We start from the raw sequence: 16,508 nt of genomic DNA, 5'->3' as shown, positions 1-16,508 counted from the left end.
CTATTCCCCCCTCTAATCACACCTTGAGACACCCATCAATCACCTCCTGTCACCCCCTAGCACACCTACCCATCAGATCAGGCCCCAATTTGCCCCGTGTGGGCTCCTGATCACTCGGCCAAACCCTCAGACCCCCTTCCGATCACCTCCCCAGTGCATGGATTGCATCTATTTTCCCCTCTAACCACCCCCTGAGACACCCATCAATCACCTCCTGTCACCCCCCTAGCACTCCTATCCATCAGATCAGGCCCAATACAACCTGTCATCTAAAAGGCCCCCCTGCTTATGACCGGTTCCACAAAATTCGCCCCCTCATAGACCACCTGTCATCAAAATTTGCAGATGCTTATACCCCTGAACAGTCATTTTGAGACATTTGGTTTCCAGACTACTCACGGTTTTGGGCCTGTAAAATGCCAGGGCGGTATAGGAACCCCACAAGTGACCACATTTTAGAAAAAAAGACACCCCAAGGTATTATGTTAGGTGTATGACGAGTTCATAGAAGATTTTATTTTTTGTCAAAAGTTAGCGGAAATTATTTTTTATTGTTTTTTTTTCACAAAGTGTCATTTTTCACTAACTTGTGACAAAAAATAAAATCTTCTATGAACTCGCCATACACCTAACGGAATACCTTGGGGTGTCTTCTTTCTAAAATGGGGTCACTTGTGGGGTTCCTATACTGCCCTGGCATTTTAGGGGCCCTAAACCGCGAGGAGTAGTCTAGAAAACAAATGCTTCAAAATGACCTGTGAATAGGACGTTGGGCCCCTTAGCGCACCTAGGCTGCAAAAAAGTGTCACACATGTGGTACCGCCGTACTCAGGAAAAGTAGTATAATGTGTTTTGGGGTGTATTTTTACACATACCCATGCTGGGTGGGAGAAATTTCTATGTAAATGGACAATTGTGTGTAAAAAAATCAAACAATTGTCATTTACAGAGATATTTCTCCCACTTAGCATGGGTATGTGTAAAAATACACCCCAAAACGCATTATACTACTTCTCCTGAGTACAGCGGTACCACATGTGTGGCACTTTTTTACACCCTAAGTACGCTAAGGGGCCCAAAGTCCAATGAGTACCTTTAGGATTTCACAGGTCATTTTGCGACATTTGGTTTCAAGACTACTCCTCACGGTTTAGGGCCCCTAAAATGCCAGGGCAGTATAGGAACCCCACAAATGACCCCATTCTAGAAAGAAGACACCCAAAGGTATTCCGTACGGAGTATGGTGAGTTCATAGAAGATTTTATTTTTTGTCACAAGTTAGCGGAAAATGACACTTTGTGAAAAAAAACTATTAAAATCAATTTCCGCTAACTTGTGACAAAAAAATAAAAACTTCTATGAACTCACCATACTCCTAACGGAATACCTTGGGGTGTCTTCTTTCTAAAATGGGGTCATTAGTGGGGTTCCTATACTGCCCTGGCATTTTAGGGGCCCTAAACCGTGAGGAGTAGTCTTGAAACAAAAATGACCTGTGAAATCCTAAAGGTACTCATTGGACTTTGGGCCCCTTAGTGCAGTTAGGGTGCAAAAAAGTGCCACACATGTGGTATCGCCGTACTCGGGAGAAGTAGTACAATGTGTTTTGGGGTGTATTTTTACACATACCCATGCTGGGTGGGAGAAATACCTCTGTAAATGACAATCTTTTGATTTTTTTACACACAATTGTCCATTTACAGAGGTATTTCTCCCACCCAGCATGGGTATGTGTAAAAATACACCCCAAAACACATTGTACTACTTCTCCCGAGTATGGCGATACCACATGTGTGGCACTTTTTTGCACCCTAACTGCGCTAAAGGGCCCAAAGTCCAATGAGTACCTTTAGGATTTCACAGGTCATTTTGAGAAATTTCGTTTCAAGACTACTCCTCACAGTTTAGGGCCCCTAAAATGCCAGGGCAGTATAGGAACCCCACAAATGACCCCATTTTAGAAAGAAGACACCCCAAGGTATTCCGTTAGGAGTATGGTGAGTTCATAGAAGATTTTATTTTTTGTCAAAAGTTAGCGGAAATTGATTTTAATTGTGTTTTTTCACAAAGTGTCATTTTCCGCTAACTTGTGACAAAAAATAAAATCTTCTATGAACTCGCCATACTCCTAACGGAATACCTTGGGGTGTCTTCTTTCTAAAATGGGGTCATTTGTGGGGTTCCTATACTGCCCTGGCATTTTAGGGGCCCTAAACCGTGAGGAGTAGTCTTGAAACGAAATTTCTCAAAATGACCTGTGAAATCCTAAAGGTACTCATTGGACTTTGGGCCCTTTAGCGCAGTTAGGGTGCAAAAAAGTGCCACACATGTGGTATCGCCGTACTCAGGAGAAGTAGTATAATGTGTTTTGTGGTGTATTTTTACACATACCCATGCTGAGTGGGAGAAATATCTCTGTAAATGGACAATTGTGTGTAAAAAAAATTAACAAATTGTCATTTACAGAGATATTTCTCCCACCCAGCATGGGTATGTGTAAAAATACACCCCAAAACACATTATACTACTTCTCCTGAGTACGGCAATACCACATGTGTGGCACTTTTTTGCAGCCTAACTGCGCTAAGGGGTCCAAAGTCCAATGAGCACCTTTAGGCTTTACAGGGGTGCTTACAATTTAGCACCCCCCAAAATGTCAGGACAGTAAACACACCCCACAAATGATCCCATTTTGGAAAGTAGACCCTTCAAGGTATTCAGAGAGGGGCATGGTGAGTCCGTGGCAGATTTCATTTTTTTTTTGTCGCAAGTTAGAAGAAATGGAAACTTTTTTTTTTTTTCTCTCACAAAGTGTCATTTTCCGCTTACTTGTGACAAAAAATAATATCTTCTATGAACTCACTATGCCTCTCAGTGAATACTTTGGGATGTCTTCTTTCCAAAATGGGGTCATTTGGGGGGTATTTATACTATCCTGGAATTCTAGCCCCTCATGAAACATGACAGGGGGTCAGAAAAGTCAGAGATGCTTGAAAATGGGAAAATTCACTTTTTGCACCATAGTTTGTAAACGCTATAACTTTTACCCAAACCAATAAATATACACTGAATGGGTTTTTTTTTATCAAAAACATGTTTGTCCACATTTTTCGCGCTGCATGTATACAGAAATTTTACTTTATTTGAAAACTGTCAGCACAGAAAGTTAAAAAAATCATTTTTTTGCCAAAATTCATGTCTTTTTTGCTGAATATAATAAAAAGTAAAAATCGCAGGAGCAATCAAATAGCACCAAAAGAAAGCTTTATTAGTGACAAGAAAAGGAGCCAAAATTCATTTAGGTGGTAGGTTGTATGAGCGAGCAATAAACCGTGAAAGCTGCAGTGGTCTGAATGGAAAAAAGTGGCCGGTCCTTAAGGGGTAGAAAGCCCTAGGTCCTCAAGTGGTTAAAGAGAACCCGAGGTGTGTTTAAAGAATGTTATCTGCATACAGAGGCTGGATCTGCCTATAAAGCCTGTTGCTATCCCAAACACCACTAAGGTCCCCCTGCACTCTGCAATCCCTCATAAATCACAGCCGTGTTGTGAGGCTGTGTTTACATCTGTAGTGTCAGTCTCAACTGCTCCCCCGCCTCCTGCATAGCTCCGGTCCCTGCCCCCGTCCCTTTCCTCCAATCAGCAGGGAGGGAAGGGATGCAGGCGGGGACTGGAGTTCTGCAGGAGGCGGGGAGAGCAGCAGACTGACACTATAGAAATAAACAGAGCCAGCTCTGACAAGCTGTTTGTCAGCAGCTTGGCTGTGATTTATCAGGGATTGCAGAGTGCAGGGGGACCTTAGTGGGGTTTGGGATAGCAACAGAGGCTGGGCTGTATAGGCAGATCCAGCCTCTGTATGCAGATAATATTCTTCAAACCCACCTCGGGTTCTCTTTAAGTGATTATAGACATGTGTATGTACAGTGGCAAACACATATGCTGTACTTCTTTTCTTCCTTCCCTGCTTGAAAGAGTTAGTATTTAGCTATGCAAATGACAGTTTTTCCTCAGTCGAGACCCAGTCAGACTACAGAATCCCTCACTGGTAAGGAATTGCAGCCATTAAATACTGTATTTTTAAGAATAAAACACGCTTCGGCATATGAGACTCACCTAGGTTAAGAGGGCAGATATCAGGAAAAAAATAACTAAACCTAGGTGTGTCTATGGTGCAGGGGTGTCTTATGGACATTTTACCTCTTAAAACTGTCTTTAAAGGGAAGGTTCAGAGAGGGTGGGTAAAAAATAAAAATCAATTTCCACTTACCTGGGGCTTCCTCCAGCCCGTGGCAGGCAGGAGGTGCCCTCTGCAGGCTCCCGGTGGTCTCCGGTGGCCGACCCGACCTGGCCAGGCCAGCTGCCAGGTCGGGCTCTTCTGCGCTCCAAGGCCCGGAACTTCTGCGTCCCACGCCGGCACGCTGACGTCATCGGACGTCCGCCGGGCTGTGCTGCGCAGGCGCAGTCCTCAATACCGCTGCCTCTATGCACACTGATCCTGTACACTAGCGGTGCACATGCGCCGGGGAAAGTGCATTACATCCCCGAAGTTTTGGGGTAGAAAAAGTGCATCTTATATTCCCAAAAATATGGTACTTTTTATTGATAACGAATTCCAGCCATAAAATACTTGTCTGACAGAGAACTGTGCTATTCAGAGCATATTTCATATATGGAAACACAAGTGAGTACCCACCTCTGGCGAACTGTCATAGTGTCACCTTTGCACAAGTCTCCACAGGGACACCACCCCTTGCAATAGTTCAAATATGTAATCTCTCTGAGACACGGGCAGGCTGCCAGTGAGCTGAGAAAAAAATAATAAATCTATTTTTTTGAAGTTTTTAAACATAACATAAAACTGTGGGATATCTAAAAGTCATTTTTAGAAGTAGGAGGATACAGGTAATATACACATTTTTCTCAACCGTTTATTTTCACTTAAGGTTCAGTCCTTTTTGTTTCCCCAGGTTCTAAACAGTGACATGCTGAGGTTGTCAGTGCGACTCAATGCTGTAGAGAATGAACTGACTGACAAGAGTAAGAAACTGCACAGTGGTAATACTGAAGAACAAAAGATGCTATCAAAGGAAGTGAAAGCCCTTCAGAAAGAGCGAGATCAGCTCCTACAGAGGAGAGACAGCCTGGATGACAAAATGAAGAATGGCACGGTGCTGTCTGCAGAGGTATATCAAATTCCAGCTCCATTTTTCTTTTAGAATCACTTTGTATTCATGCTTTTGACAGTGGTTCCCCACCTGTGTGCAAGGTCACATTAGTGTGTAGGGGCAGTGCTGGTGATGTGTCTCCCCTGTGCTGCATCAATCTTTTTCCCCTCCTCTATGAAATTCACTTACTGCAGCTACACCCTCTCTCTCTCTCTCTCTTGTCGCTCCCTCCTCTCCAGACAATTAACCAATCACAAAGAATGTCCTCACGTAATGGTACTGGTCAGGTGAGGAGAAGCCCATGAGGGAGACAGAGGTAAAAGCAGGTGTGAAGTAAAAGATGTCAGTGCAAAATCATGAAGTAAGAGGACTGTCATGGGGGTGGGGGGCATTGCTGAAGAGATCTGTCACTGAATTTGCTGACCAGAGGAGCAGTTACTTGAGTGAGCTGTTCTCTAAGGATCTGTTACTGACTGAACCATTATTGTGGGGATGTCACTGAAGTGGTTGTTACTGTGGTAGCTGTCACTGGAGGGGCTGTTACAGAAGAGTCTTTCTCTCACTAAGGGGTCAGCACCTAGGCAGTCTATTACCTATTTAAAAAGCTAAACAAATTTACTGCTTAATGCGATAGTTTTGTTTTTTCATCATCCTGATTTCATTGTGTGAAGCCCTAGCCTAATGAGTCGGCACACTGTGGAGAAGAGATGCTGACCAAGCAACAGCCGCCCCAGCTGCCTTGTCCATCAGCAGATCCAATTTGCAGATGGCAGTGACCGCATCAGCGAGGCGGATAGGGAGAGTGAGGAGAGCAGCAGAGCTGGACAGAGCAGCGGGTACACGTGATTGGCTAGTCTGGTGGCAGCGCCCCCCGGATGATTGGCCGATGGCTTCCAGAAGTTCCTTGATTGGCTGATTGGGAACATTTGGGACCCACCCTCTGAGTTATCAGAGTCTCTCACAGTGGATACAGAGAACTCCTCTGTGATTGGTCCACATGGCATCTGTTGCTGAATAACCCATACGGGTATACCAGCTGTCCCGCTACTGGCTAGGTGGCGTCCTTGTTTTTCTCCGCCTTCCCGTGATCCGGCTGTAAGATGACAGCATAGCTCAAAACCACGAGCAGTCCTTCAGAAGGCAGAGACTCAGTGGACGAGGTGGGCACTGCGTTCCTATAATGAAGTACATTTTGAGTGAGTTTGCTTTTTGCGCAAACGTTTTGCTTGCATTTTACTGCATTTGTGTTTTGCACATATGAATCGCAAGTGCGGTTTTGTCAGTTTTTAATGCGTTTCTGATTTGCGGTTTCTGCAAGTTTATGGGAATGTGGCCAGTATAAAAGCATGCTCTTGCATCATTTATCTTGTGGGTTGTGTAGGAGAGCTTAGAAGTTTGTGGTTGTTGAAATGTACACGTGTTTGGGATGCTTAGCCTGCACTTCAAAAATAAAACTCTCTTCTGTAAAGCTAGAAACTTCCATTAAATGATCAGCATACATTTTCAATGTCCTCTTTGGCTCATCTCTAGGAAGTCAACAGGAAGCGGAAATACAGCATCAAACATTAAAAACAAAATAAAACGATATACCTCTGCGTCACCATTTACCTACATTATGTGCATTTAGATGCGTTTTGGAAAGATATGCAGCAAGTTCTGCATTTCAAAAACGCACATTGCAGAACGCAAACAAATGCGTTTTTCATGCAGCCCAGTGACTTACATTATGCGCATTAACGCTAGCGTTTTACACAACACTAGCGTTTCTGCCTAGTGTCTTCCTACCCTCAGCAAAACTACATGACTACAACTAGCCATCAACTGAGTTATATGTGGTATTATTTTAACTGTGATAAGTTGAAGAATAGATTTTAGGGGGTTTTAGGGTTGAGGCCTATGTCTTGTAAATTATTTTTAGTGGCAAACTGAATCAAAAGCAATAAAATGTTTATTTTCATATATTCTGTACCAAAATAAAAAGTTTGTAAAAAGATAACAAGATGACAGAATTTAAAATATAATACATAAAATGTTACCTTAAAGAAAACCTGAACTTAAAATTAAAAGTCAAAATAAGCATACACAAGTCATACTTACCATCCATGTAGTCTACTCCTCAGTGTCTTTCTCCTGTCTCGCGTCCTGTTTGTTCACTGTGATCAAGGGAATTTTCCGTCCTCCATTTTGAAAATAGCCATTACACCATAACAGCTTTCTGGTCAGCACACAGTTAAACTGTAACTTCGCCCACTTGAGCCATAGGGAAACATGAGCCATAGGGAAACATAGACATTACCTGGTACATCAGTTTTCCTCTCAGCTATAACTGACAGCAACTGATATTTTATTGACAGCAACTGATATATTTCAGATCTGACAAAATATTGTCAGAACTGGAAGGGACCATTGTCAGAAGAAAATGGTGAGCTTCTGAAAGGAACTGATGGCAAAGTAACTATGTAATGTTCATTTGAAGTTACCTCATGTGTTTATTTTAAATATTTTTACTCAGTACAGGTTCTCTTTAAGGAATCAATGTTTTAAATATGTATGTCATGAGGGTATATTACTGTTATTTTTGCAAATAAGGGCTTGCAATTATTGCTATGGTACAGTGAGAAAACTAAAAAGATAATATAGAAAAAATGCACCCTTATTCCAAATAATGCATTATCCTCATACATTGCACTAGGAATATAATTTAAATGTTGGGATAACCAGGATAAATGGGCAAATAAAATGTGTGGGTTTTATCTACAGTAGCATTGTTTATTTTAAAACTATAGTGGACAAAAAAAATGAAAAACCGAGTATTTTTCCTTTTTTCCCCCCCCCCTTTAAAATGCATAGAGAATAAAATAATTTCAAAAAAATCACCTATAAAAAGCCTAATTTGTGGTGGAAAAAAATTATAGATTATTTAGTTGTGATAAGTAGTGATAATGGCGAATGAATGGGAGCGCTGATATGTGAAAATTGCTTGCATCCATAAGGTGAAAACAACCTGCGGGCTGAAGTGGTTAATAAATGGATTTTCTTCACAAAGCTAAACTAGAAGTACTAATAAGAGCCTTGTGTATTGTTTCAAAAGGAAGAGCACATCTTGTTCCAGCTGGAAGAGGGAATAGAGGCTTTGGAGGCTGCCATTGAGTACAAGAATGAAGGCATCCAAAGCCGACAATGGACCTTAAAAGATTCCTCCCAGATTCTTACACAAAGTGAATCTAATGTCATTGAAAAGTTCAGCTCCCTTTCGGTTTCTGAGATCAGATCTATCCTTGTCAGATACTTTAAAAAGGTAAGCACTGTTTATGATCTCTCAATGGCATCACTTAACACAGACCTGAAGTCTACATGCAAAGTCTTCATCTGTAGCTATGTCACTCTAAAAAATGTGCAATCTCATAAGTAACTAGACATTCAGGTTTTTGGTAATTTGTCATATACAGTGTAAATGTCACAGTATTCACTTGATACAAATGACAAATATGTGAATTAAATGTAGTTCCGCCACTTTCTGTCTGGAAAATCTTAACCCAGTTGCAGATTGAGGTAGTGAGTTTTGCGATCTTCACCTGAGGAAGGTTGGCCCATTCGGTCTGCAAACACTCCACTCTTTTCAGCAAGCAAGCTTTTGTGAACATAATCTCACTTTCACAATCACGTATGGCCAAGAAATGTATTCAATGCTTTTCATGGAAGCTTTTGGATACTTTTTTATGCATACCATTCTTTGATCTTTTTTTCTGTAAGGTAAGGTGTTCTATTTTCCATGAACAGTCTATTTTTTGTTCAGCTGTCTTTAACTGATATACTAGCACAAGACCCTTCTCCAATATGACGGTGTATTTTTCTACATTTATTTTGCTCAAAAATTCCACTTAGCCTAATTGCATTGTGTTTCAAATGGCAACCACACAACATTTTAGAAAGTTCATCATGTTGGACAGTTGATTGCCGCCAGTACATGCCTGAAATCTTGCTAGTTTTTCTCCAGCTAATCACTTGTATATCCTCGAATATAAGTCGACCTCATAAGTTGGACCCCAATATTGGACCCTCTTAGGCTGGAATTTTTTTTATTAACTCAAGTATAAGTCTACCCAGAAAAGTTAATGGCTGTACTTGGGGACCAGGGTTAATGACTCAACTGCATACATTATTGCTTCCATTACTCCCTCCTGGCCCTAAAATGCAGCCAATAACTCCTCCAGGTCCCCAAGTGCAGCAGTTATCCTCTCCTCCTCCTTAGTAAGCAGCCCAGTATGTTTCACTCTGCCCTTTCCTTGTTAATTCTTGTGGCCAGGACTTTCAGACCTGTAAGCTATACAAAGTAGTGCTCCTCCATGCAGAAGGTGATGGAGGGAGGTTATAAAGCACACTGGCCGTTGCAGCTTGCTCTACAAAGGTTGAATGAGAGGTGCACAATCACCCCCGCCCCACCGTCCCTTTGCTGTGACAAATTTAGATCCGATGTGTGTACAAGTCGACCCCTAAACTTTTATTAAATGAGTTGGACGTACATTTCTAGACTTTTAGTTGAGTATATACAGTAATTGCACCGCAAGTAAATTTGGCCACTGCTATACCTACAATTTAAAGGGACTCCGAGCACTTCTCATGGGTATGCCTTTGAGCCAGAGGACTTCCAACAAAGTCGTGCTATGATGTCCTATAGAGCCTTCCTGCTCCTCTCTCAGTCCCCATCCCAGCGCTGGCTCCCCGGTGGCAGTATTTTACCAATTTGGTCAAATACTGATCACTCTGCCTAGGAAGGGAGGCTTCGGAAGTCTTCGGGAGCCGGAGTACTCACGCTTGTGCAGTATGGAGCTGCTTGTCTATGGGAGGGCTCGGAAGTCTTCCGAAGTCCCCCGCGTTGGGGGATCCAAACGGGAGCTACCACTTAAAGCAGACCCAAACCAAACATTTTATTAATTCAAAATATTTAGTTGCACCACTCTGACACATACAAAGATAAATAAACACTCCTTCAAACCTATGAGCATCTCAGTGACTGCTTTTCACCCTTCTCTTTTCATAACTAGGGATATACAGGTGGCAGCCCGTAGCAATTCCTCCTTTGCTGGACACCATCTACTCCACCAGTTTGCCGGATTCTGTCCCGGCAATTTGAAAGGAAGGGAGGGGTTTCTCCAATAAATGTAAAATATTTTAGATTTGTCATCATGCAGCTGAAAAAAGGCTGCTAATTATTATTATAACTTAGAAAACAGATTTTATTTCTGAAATCTTGCATTTTTAATTTGGGTCCACTTTAAATGATGGGACCGTCAGAGGAGTGGGAAGTATCTGGTTTATCTTAGGTAAGTATCTGGTTTATTTTTTTAGTATGATTCCTATTGGATTCAATCCTTTAGTGCCCACTGAGAGATAAAAAGTGATGAGATTTGGAACCATAAGAATACTGGAAGTAAAATATACAGTGGCTTGCAAAAGTATTCGGCCCCCTTGAAGTTTTCCACATTTTGTCACATTACTGCCACAAATATGAATCAATTTTATTGGAATTCCATGTGAAAGACCAATACAAAGTGGTGTACACGTGAGAGGTGGAACGAAAATCATACATGATTCCAAACATTTTTTACAAATCAATAACTGCAATGTGGGATGTACGTAATTATTCAGCCCCCATTGGTCTGAGTGCAGTCAGTTGCCCATAGACATTGCCTGATGAGTGCTAATGACTAAATAGAATGCATATGTGTGTAATCTAATGTCAGTACAAATACAGCTGGTCAGTGACGGCCTCAGAGGTTGTCTAAGAGAATCTTGGGAGCAACAACACCATGAAGTCCAAAGAACACACCAGACAGGTCAGGGATAAAGTTATTGAGAGATTTAAAGCAGGCCTAGGCTACAAAAAGATTTCCAAAGCCTTGAACATACCACAGAGCACTGTTCAAGCGATCATTCAGAAATGGAAGGAGTATGGCATAACTGTAAACCTACCAAGACAAGGCCGTCCACCTAAACTCACAGGCCGAATAAGGAGAGCGCTGATCAGAAATGCAGTCAAGAGGCCCATGGTGACTCTGGACGAGCTGCAGAGATCTACAGCTCAGGTGGGGGAATCTGTCCATAGGACAACTATTAGTCGTGCACGGCACAAAGTTGGCCTGTATGGAAGAGTGGCAAGAAGAAAGCCATTGTTAACAGAAAAGCATAAGAAGTCCCATTTGCAGTTTGCCACAAGCCATGTGGGGGACACAGCATACATGTGGAAGAAAGTGCTCTGGTCAGATGAGACCAAAATTGAACTTTTTGGCCAAAATGCAAAACGCTATGTGTGGCAGAAAACTAACACTGCACATCACTCAGAACACACCATCCCCACTGTCAAATATGGTGGTGGCAGCATCATGCTCTGGGGGTGTTTCTCTTCAGCAGGGACAGGGAAGCTGGTCAAAGTTGATGGAAAGATGGATGGAGCCAAATACAGGGCAAACTTGGAAGAAAACCTCTTGGAGTCTGCAAAAGACTTGAGACTGGGGCAGAGGTTCACCTTCCAGCAGGACAACAACCCTAAACATAAAGCCAGGGCAACAATGGAATGGTATAAAACAAAACATATCCATGTGTTAGAATGGCCCAGTCAAAGTCCAGATCTAAATCCAATCGAGAATCTGTGGCAAGATCTGAAAATTGCTTTTCACAAACGCTGTCCATCTAATCTGACTGAGCTGGAGCTGTTTTGCAAAGAAGAATGGGCAAGGATTTCAGTCTCTAGATGTGCAAAGCTGGTAGAGACATACCCTAAAAGACTGGCAGCTGTAATTGCAGCACAAGTGGTTCTACAAAGTATTGACTCAGGGGGCTAAATAATTACGCACACCTCACGTTGCAGTTATTGATTTGTAAAAAATGTTTGGAATCATGTATGATTTTTCGATCCACTTCTCACGTGTTCAACACTTTGTATTGGTCTTTCACATGGAATTCCAATAAAATTGATTCATGTTTGTGGCAGTAATGTAACAAAATGTGGAAAACCTCAAGGGGGCCGAATACTTTTGCAAGCCACTGTATATGTGCCTGTGGTCTAGGGTAATATGGGTAAACAGTAAGGTTCTGTAAATCAATAAAAGTGTTTGATGTCTACCACAAAGTGCCTGCATTAAATGCTTTATTATTACTGGCTTTATTATTTCTCAGTATACAGGATGTAAGAGTCCGTTGAAGATGATGTTATATCGACACCTTATTCTCTGAATCTTTTAAAGTTAATCAATAAATCCCGATTCCAAATTTTCACTGTAACCGATAGCTAAAATGATACAATACTCCACTGCTGTCCTTATTATTGCTATAATACAGCCTATGGGCTTGATTCACAAAGCTGTGCATACTGTTTAGCACGGGTGTGCTAAACAGTTAGCACGTGAAGTGCCGTTCGCGGACTTTTGCACGCGCAAAGTGCCGCGATTCGCGGCTCTTTGCACGCACAAAAGTCCGCGAACGGCACTTCACGTGCTAACTGTTTAGCACACCTGTGCTAAACAGTATGCACAGCTTTGTGAATCAGGCCCTATATCTCAGCTGACAGGTTCAGAACAAATTGCTAGCTTCTGTAGAAATTCTTGTATTTAACCCTTGTATTTCTACAGGTTGTGAGCCTGCGAGAGGTAGAACGGAAGTTGCAAGTGCAGGAGCAAGAATTAACCATGAAATTGACTGAGCAAGAGAATATAGTGAGAGAGCTGCAGTCCACCTTGGAGCATCTCACACTACAATATGACAGGAGGCTTACCCAGCAGCAAAAGGAAAATGAACAAAAGACACAACTAATTCTGCAGCACTTCAAAGGTAATGTAATTTCTAGAGTAGCACATACAGTGATGTGAAAAACTATTTGCCCCCTTCCTGATTTCTTATTCTTTTGCATGTTTGTCACACTTAAATGTTTCTGCTCATCAAAAACCGTTAACTATTAGTCAAAGATAACATAATTGAACACAAAATGCAGTTTTAAAAATGATAGTTTTTATTATTTAGTGAGAAAAAAACCTCCAAATCTACATTGCCCTGTGTGAAAAAGTGATTGCCCCCCTTGTTAAAAAATAACTTAACTGTGGTTTATCACACCTGAGTTCAATTTCTGTAGTCACCCCCAGGAGTTATCTGACACAGAGAAGTAGACCAAAAGCACCTCAAAAGCTAGACATCATGCCAAGATCTAAAGAAATTCAGGAACAAATGAGAACAAAAGTAATTGAGATCTATCAGTCTGGTAAAGGTTATAAAGCCATTTCTAAAGCTGTGGGATTCCAGCGAATCACAGTGAGAGCCATTATCCACAAATGGCAAAAACATGGAACAGTGATGAACTGTCCCAGGAGTGGCCGGCCGACCAAAATTACGCCAAGAGCGCAGAGAAAACTCATCCGAGAGCCCACAAAAGACCCCAGGACAACATCTAAAGAACTGCAGGCCTCACTTGCCTCAATTAAGGTCAGTGTTCATGACTCCACCATAAGTAAGAGACTGGGCAAATACAGCCTGCATGGCAGATATCCAAGGCGCAAACCACTTTTAAGCAAAAAGAACATTAAGGCTCGTCTCAATTTTGCTAAAAAAACATCTCAATGATTGCCAAGACTTTTGGGAAAATACCTTGTGAACCGACGAGACAAAAGTTGAACTTTTTGGAAGGTGCGTGTCCCGTTACATCTGGCGTAGAAGTATCACAGCATTTCAGCAAAAGAACATCATACCAACAGTAAAATTTGGTGGTGGTAGTGTGATGATCTGGGGTTGTTTTGCTACTTCAGGACCTGGAAGGCTTGCTGTGATAGATGGAACCATGAATTCTACTGTCTACCAAAAAATCCTGAAGGAGAATGTCCGGCCATCTGTTCGTCAACTCAAGCTGAAGCGATCTTGGGTGCTGCAGCAGGACAATGACCCAAAACACACCAGCAAATCCACCTCTGAATGGCTGAAGAAAAACAAAATGAAGACTTTGGAGTGGCCTAGTCAAAGTCCTGACCTGAATCCTATTGAGATGTTGTGGCATGACCTTAAAAAGGCGGTTCATGCTAGAAAACCCTCAAATAAAGCTGAATTACAACAATTCTGCAAAGATGAGTGGGCCAAAATTCCTCCAGAGCGCTGTAAAAGACTCGTTGCAAGTTATCGCAAACGCTTGATTACAGTTATTGCTGCTAAGGGTGGCCCAACCAGTTATTAGGTTCAGGGGGCAATTTCTTTTTCACACAGGGCCATGTAGGTTTTCAGTTTTTTTTCTCACTAAATAATAAAAACCATCATTTAAAACTGTATTTTGTGTTCAATTATGTTATCTTTGACTAATAGTTAACGGTTTTTGATGAGCACGCCATCCGACACATTCCATCCGACTCGGCTTCCCGTCGGCGGCTATGGGGACTCTGATGCATGCTGCAGAAAACTGCAGCATGCTATCCATAATTTTCCCCTTGTCGCATTGCACCAGTTCGCGTAGGTAAATTTGCGCTAATGGAAAGTACTCCATTGATGTGAATTGGTTGCAGTGTCCTTGCGTTACGATGTGGAGCTGTTTCCGCATAGCAACGCGTCTAGTGGAAACCGGCCATTACTCTTCCTGTACTGGAAACTATATGAGACTCATATCTTTGCTACTAGTGTTCTATTTCTTAGCTGTACTACACATACAATTCATTTTCTCATAAGTTTATTTTAACTTCAGATTCCCTTTAAGTAGTTTTCTAAAACTCTTCAATGATATACACACTGTAGATCTTTGTCATCTAAAATGGGGCCAGTTATGTGATTGTTTACAGAGCAGATTATTTCTGGTAAATTCAGGCATGAAACTTTAACAGAAGTAACAGTTTCCATATTTTTTCTTGTCTTGCTCTTTCCTCCCACTTCTCAAAAACATACAGATAATTGAATTGGCTTCCCCCCTAATTTGGCCCTAGACTACAATGGATGTATAACTATGGTAGGGATTAGATTATGAGCTCCTCTGAGGGACAGTTAGTGACATGAATATATACTCTGTACAGCCCTGTGGAACATGTTGGCGCTATATAAATACTAAATAATAATAATATTAGTAGGACTTATTTGTAAAAATTGCAGTAAAAAAATTAGGAGAATTTTGCATCTGAACATTCACATAGGATTTACTTCTGGTGGAAATGTAGAATTAACCAACAGATGGTATATTCACAACTTTAGGGTGGGCACATACAATTGATTTCCAGATATGCAGAACACAGCTCAGATGGCATTTAATTTTCGCAGAAAAGATTCAATACAAACACATGGGCCCGTACTCGATTCATTTTTTCTCCTAAGCTTTCTCATAGGAGATAATTTTTTTATGTTCTGTTTAAAATAACTTGTCAGCACTCTGCAAATGAAAATACCAAAAGGGAGGTGTAAAAGTACTGTGAAAATTATTCTAAGCATTTTCTTGCTTGCTGGTGGCTTAACCACTTGAGGACCACAGTCTTTTCGCCCCTTAAGGACCAGAGCCTTTTTCTCCATTCAGACCACTGCAGCTTTCACGGTTTATTGCTCGGTCATACAACCTACCACCTAAAGGAATTTTACCTCCTTTTCTTGTCACTAATACAGCTTTCTTTTGGTGCTATTTGATTGCTGCTGCGAGTTTTAGTTTTTATTATATTCATCAAAAAAGACATGAATTTTGTCAAAAAAATGACTTTTTTAACTTGCTGTGCTGACATTTTTCAAATAAAGTAAAATTTCCTATACATTTGAGCGCGAAAGTTATTCTGCTACATGTCTTTGATAAAAAAAAAACAACATTCAGTGTATATTTATTGGATTGGGTAAAAGTTATAGCGTTTACAAACTATGGTGCCAAAAGTGAATTTTCCCATTTTCAAGCATCTCTGACTTTTCTGACCCCCTGTCAGGTTTCATGAGGGGCTAAAATTCCAGGATAGTACAAATACCCCCCAAATGACCCCATTTTGGAAAGAAGACATCCCAAAGTATTCAGTGAGAGGCATGGTGAGTTCATAGAAGATTTTATTTTTTGTTACAAGTTAGCGGAAAATGACACTTTGTGACAAAAAAAAAAGTCTCCATTTCTTCTAACTTGCGACAAAAAAAAATGAAATCTGCCATGGACTCACTATGCTCCTCTCTGAATACCTTGAAGTGTCTACTTTCCAAAATGGGGTCATTTGTGGGGTGTGTTCACTGTCCTGGCATTTTGGGGGGTGCCTAATTGTAAGCACCCCTGTAAAGCCTAAAGATGCTCATTGGACTTTGGGCCCCTTAGCGCAGTTAGGCTGCAAAAAAGTGCCACACATGTGGTATTGCCGTACTCAGGAGAAGTAGTATA

At 41.5% G+C, this 16,508-nt stretch overlaps 1 protein-coding gene across 4 annotated transcripts in view; it reads left to right on the top strand.

Annotated features, from left to right (window-relative positions):
- Positions 1 to 16,508, top strand: part of KIF27 (kinesin family member 27) — a 70,954-nt gene that overhangs the window by 47,870 nt on the left and 6,576 nt on the right. For all 4 annotated transcript variants that reach the window (XM_068236981.1, XM_068236964.1, XM_068236971.1 and 1 more), the window contains 3 exons: positions 4,964 to 5,179; positions 8,253 to 8,459; positions 12,790 to 12,988. In XM_068236981.1, the coding sequence (XP_068093082.1) occupies positions 4,964 to 5,179; positions 8,253 to 8,459; positions 12,790 to 12,988 (622 nt within the window). The remainder of the gene's footprint in view (positions 1 to 4,963; positions 5,180 to 8,252; positions 8,460 to 12,789; positions 12,989 to 16,508) is intronic.

This window comes from Hyperolius riggenbachi, chromosome 1, assembly GCF_040937935.1.
Source record: "Hyperolius riggenbachi isolate aHypRig1 chromosome 1, aHypRig1.pri, whole genome shotgun sequence".
Lineage (NCBI taxonomy): Eukaryota > Metazoa > Chordata > Amphibia > Anura > Hyperoliidae > Hyperolius > Hyperolius riggenbachi.
Note: the sequence above shows the minus strand (reverse complement) of the source record. Positions and strands in the feature narration are given on the sequence as shown.